General features: G+C 46.2%; 1 protein-coding gene across 1 annotated transcript; it reads left to right on the forward strand.

Moving 5' to 3' along the window:
* Positions 1-736: 736 nt before the first annotated feature.
* LOC103372372 (GTPase IMAP family member 4-like) lies at positions 737-3,552 on the forward strand. The gene is made up of 2 exons (XM_008301990.1): positions 737-916; positions 2,421-3,552. The coding sequence occupies exons 1-2, from the start codon at positions 892-894 to the stop codon at positions 3,338-3,340; spliced, it is 945 nt and encodes a 314-aa protein (XP_008300212.1). The 5' UTR covers positions 737-891; the 3' UTR covers positions 3,341-3,552.
* Positions 3,553-5,040: the final 1,488 nt, after the last annotated feature.

Consider the following 5,040-nt stretch of genomic DNA (forward strand, 5'->3'; position numbering starts at 1 on the left):
CACCTGGAACACCTGCAGTACCTGCAGCACCAGGCTGGTAGGCCAACATATGTTACAGAACATTTTGGTTTCCGATTGGATGTCTGTGAAGCTGAAACCGCTGATGACTGTACGGTGAATATTATTAAAAATGATTAAAGTTGTTTTCCGTCTGACGTGGAACCAACTGGCCAATAACTGACCTGGATCGGATCTGAATGGTCCAATCAGAGCAGAGAGCTGCTGTCAGAGCTCAGTGTAACAAATACGGAGCAACAACAGACACAACATGACCACAAAAAGTCATGGTGATGTTAGCAACATTAGCTGCACAGCCTGCATGCACCCAGGATTCTCCTGTAGTTGTGGGGACCACCAGTACTGCTCTGGGTGTTCAGCTCCTCAGACGCTGGCGGTGCATCGACACTCTTGTGTTCACTCTTGCAACAGAACATTTGAGGAGTTTTCCTCACGCTTCAGATGCTACAGTCCTACAGAGTTTAGCGGAAGAAGCCTGATGGCCTGAGAAGCAGCTGCTCATTCTGATTGGTTCATCTGGAGGCAGTGAGGGGGCGGGGCTATACGAAGCTGGAACACTATTGGTCAGTCAGATGTCAGTAAAATGGTGACTGGCTTGTAAAGCAGAAGTAAATGTCTTTATGTTTGAACATCGTTTGTTTTACACCTTCATGTTTACAACCACCAGAAAACAAGACCAGTGGATTTCACTGAGTGGGAGCTTTAAGGTTCTACCTGAGTACCATCAAGTGTGACGGCTTTCTCCTAGAACATCACATGACCTGGCAGGGAGGAGACAGGAAGCAGATTACAACACGAAGGCAACGGTGAGAACGGAAGCATTCAGCATCAGAACATCAGCAGCGACTCGACTCCGACCACCTGCAGACCAACATGTCCTCCAAATACGCTCTGCTCGGTGAGAACTTTACAGCTTTCACTAACTTTCTGCTCAAACTCACGTTTCTGTGATCAGTCTTAGCTTTAGACTAAGTTTACTTGTATTTGTGTTCTTAGTATCCACATTGTGTACAAGGCGTACAGACCTCGCCTCTTTCATTCAGACTTGCTTTGTTTCTTTCAGCACGTTGTGTTTATGTTTCAGTCTTGTTCCCGCTGATGGAGAGATGCTGCGTGAATATATTTGAGCTTCTTACTCATAAAAGTGAAATCTGTTCAGTCTGCACAGTCGTTTGATGAGATGTCTGTATGCTACAGTTTAGAAACGTAAAGGTTGCACAGTTTTTGAAAATTGGATAAAAATACTAAAACGTGAGGTTTTTGTTAGTGGTCTGCTGTCAGCTGACTTCCTCAAAAAACTGTCTTCAACAGGAAAAAGCCGTCTGCTGTGAGTTATCACATAAAAGTGTTGCGTTGTTTCCGTTATGAAAACCAGACAACCACAGAATTCATTGTTATTTCAGGTCACACTGCTGTGATGACTGACGGCAGCCAATCAGGTGTCTCTGTGAAGGCGGCGTCCTCCAATCAGCATCAGCGCTGTGAAAACACAACGTCTGGCTGTAAACGTTCTCATGAACACAGTTCTGTTGCAGCTCTTTATTTCTGATGTTCTCTGATGAAAAGATCCCAGTTCAGCGCTCTCAGCCCCAAAACCAGAACGTCACCGTTTTAAAGAACGTTTATCGGCCGTTCCAGTGTTCTGACTGTCCTTAAACTACTCCTGTGTGGTGTGTCATTGGGTCGGGAAGTTCTGCTTCCAGATGTTTCATCAAATCACTTTATTCAATGTTCTTGTTGTGAGTTACTCAGAACAAAGTTTGTGTAACGGTAGACGAGTTCTTCCATTTTGACAAAGACTGAATCACGTTGGACAAGTTTCAGCCAATGCGGATCATTCTGAGTGACTCAGATTTATTTATTTTTCTTTGTCATTTGGATGCTTTCGTTTGTGTTCTTGAACATTCATGATGGTCCATCATGACTTGGTCCCCGGCGGTGGACAGTCAGAGTTCTACTGTAACATCCTGAAGAGTCTGACAGGAAACATCCACCTGAACTGAGGCGATCAACACCGGCTCAACGTTTGGACTCGGTTCAGGAGCTTCAGCTCATCACAGATGGAGCCGAGGTGTTTCCAGAGCAGGACGTAGACAGTTCCAGACGTTACAGGAGCTCTGGGAGCAGAGCAGCACTGCACAGGGAGGCCGCTGAGGGCAGAGGGTAGGGAGGGTAGAACCAGTCCGGTTTCTGATGTTCACAGAAAGTCTCTGAACTTAGTGCTTGCAGCTCGTACGTCCCAGCGGTCGGGTTGGTCGCTGACTGTTCCACTGATGTCTCGCTGCCAATCACCAGCTCACGCTGATTCGTTTCAGGGTTTCATGTGCAATAATATAAATCAGTGTTAGAATGCTCCATGTACTCTGTTACCATCACTAACATGCTGTGAAACTGTCCAACAGGACCAGCAGAACCAGACGTCAGGATGGTGCTAGTTGGGAGAACTGGAGCTGGAAAGAGCGCCACAGGAAACACCATCTTAGGAAGAATAGCTTTTGAATCCACATTATCTCCATCTACAGTCACATCAGAGTGTCAGAAAGAAGAAGCAGAGTTTGGTGGTCAAATTCTGGCTGTGGTCGATACTCCAGGTCTGTTTGACACCAGCAGACCTGAAGAGGAGCTGATAAGGGAGATGGTTTTGTGCATCTCGTTGTCTGCTCCTGGTCCTCATGTGTTCCTGGTGGTGGTCCAACCGAATAGATTCACCAAAGAAGAACAAGAAACTGTGAAACGCATCCAGACGATTTTTGGAGAACAAGCAGCACGTTACACGATGGCTCTGTTCACCCATGGAGATGATCTGAAGGATGAAAGAGTCTTCATCGAAGAATTCATCGGCAAAAACAAAGATCTCTGTGAGTTCATCGGTCAGTGCGGTGGAGGATATCACGTCTTCAACAACAAAAACCAGGATCACTATCAGGTCAGAGAGCTGCTGGAGAAGATCAACACGATGGTTCAGAGAAACGGAGGAAGCTTCTACACCAACGAGATGTTAGAGGGGGCTGAGAGAGTGATTCAAGAAGAGATGGAGCAACTCCAGAGAGAAGATCCACATATGGATCCTAAAGAAGCAAGAAGACGGGCTGAGAGAAAAAACAAGTTCATTCAGAATGTTCTAGCTGCCTTTGGAGGGGTTGGTGGAGCTGCTGCTGGAGCTGGTGCTGGAATTGCAATTGAAGTGGCTGGTGGAGGAGCCATCGGTGCTGTGGGGGGTCCAATTGGAGCTGCTGCTGGAGTTGTAGTTGGAGCTGCTGTGGGTCTTGCTGTGGCAGCTATACGTGCGGCAGTAAAGAAAAGAAAGAGTGTTACTCAGTGATTTCACTGCGATCAGCTGTCTGCAGCTCATTAAAGCTGAATTAAGCTGCAGATTCTACAATCATCTCTGTCATATCTATAATCTATCAATAATCACAGGAACAGGCTGGAAGCATCTGATCACTTCTGGTGTTTCTTGTTTGTCAGAGTCGACTGATGGAGGAGTTGTGGGGAGTTGAACCATCAGTGAACAAACCAGTCTTGTGTCTCTCTGCTACATGTGGCGCCGCTCTGCTGGACAAACTGTGTACGACACCGTCTTCACCTGCATCATGTTCTGTTGGAAGGTTTTCACATCAGACAACCAGACGCTGATCCACATATCTGATAATCTCACATTACTGGTGGTGAGATGAACCTGAACAGGAAACGTGATTTTATGTGACGTGTGTTGAAGCTGCAGACGAATGAAGGAACGCTCAGTTTGATCTGTTGCATCCTGAATCACAGAGATCAGTAATTCAGCTTCTGCTCTTGTGCTGACGTTCTGGTTTGAGGAAGACAAAATCAGACGTTGGTGCTGATGGAAGGCTCCAGTTTGCTTCATGTTTCTGCTGTTCTTCATCTGACAATAAATATAAAGATACCAAACCTGCAACTTCTAATAACTTGTTTAACTGTAAACTACATTGTATAATTCATCCTACATCCACCCAACCGGTGGAGGCAGATGGCCGTCCCTCCCTGAGCCTGGTTCTGTCGGAGGTTTTTTTCCCTCTGTGGAGGTTTTTGGTTCCTTCCCACCAGCAGACTGCTGAAGCTTATAGAGAATCCAGATGTTTGGATTGTTGGGTGTTTCTGTTTCTGCCTTTGTGAAGCGCTATGAGATGACTGTTGTTGTAAATATGCGCTATACAAATAAAATTGAATTGAATTGAATTGAATTGAATCCCAGCTTTATTCTTCCATCACAGAGAAACTGAACCACATGTCAATAAAAAGTGTCTCCATGAATAAAGTCATTCCTCTGATGAGACTCTGTAAAGAACTAATCACATTTCACCAGGTGTTGAGTAGAACCTGATGTGGTCATGTTGGACCAGACAAGGTTCCTGTATGTAGATGTTCAGACTGAATGTTGATGTGGATCATTGGGAGGAACCAGAACCTGGTGTTCTCACGTTCCAGATGTTGGTTCCAGATGTATCACGGTGGTGACAGAAGAAGAAAAGCAGACGGATGATGCACCAAAAGCAGCTGTACTCAGCCCTGATTGGTTCAGAGACAGGTGTGTCTGAGCCCAGAGACGGACCAGACAGACTCGACGGACCTTATTATAGGATGTGCAGGTGTCAGTCATTAGTCCTCTGCTGCCTCCTGCTGGTCAAACACTGCAGCTGCTGCTCCAACAGTAACACGGTTCCGGTTCTGGTTCGTCTACACATGGAGGCTTCACTCACTGAAATGTGACACTTTGCTGCTTTAAAGTCTGTTTCCACAGAAAAACTCCCTTCAGACACGTGAGCATCACAGCTGGTCCCTGATAACCAATTTCAACAACCATAGATATCCTGCAAGGTTCTGACCTGGTCCTAAATGATCCTGAACTGGTTCTGCAGGGTGACGACGGGCCCTGCAGGGTTCTGAAGCAGTTCCAGGTGAGCTGTCTGGAAACTTTAAACCCTCAGTGACTGATGAGCAGCGAACCTTCAAGGCTCCTGAAGGGTCTGTTGCTCCGTCGTGTCGATTCCCTCTCAGTCT

This window comes from Stegastes partitus, unplaced genomic scaffold (assembly GCF_000690725.1).
Source record: "Stegastes partitus isolate 25-593 unplaced genomic scaffold, Stegastes_partitus-1.0.2 Scaffold1744, whole genome shotgun sequence".
Classification (NCBI taxonomy): domain Eukaryota; kingdom Metazoa; phylum Chordata; class Actinopteri; family Pomacentridae; genus Stegastes; species Stegastes partitus.

What these genes read in the sequence shown, in the direction of transcription:
- LOC103372372 (XM_008301990.1), top strand. Translation starts at nt 892, where the DNA reads ATGTCCTCCAAATACGCTCTGCTCG. An exon ending in CTCCAAATACGCTCTGCTCG is followed by an intron (nt 917 to 2,420) that starts GTGAGAACTTTA and finishes ACTGTCCAACAG; the next exon opens with GACCAGCAGAACCAGACGTC.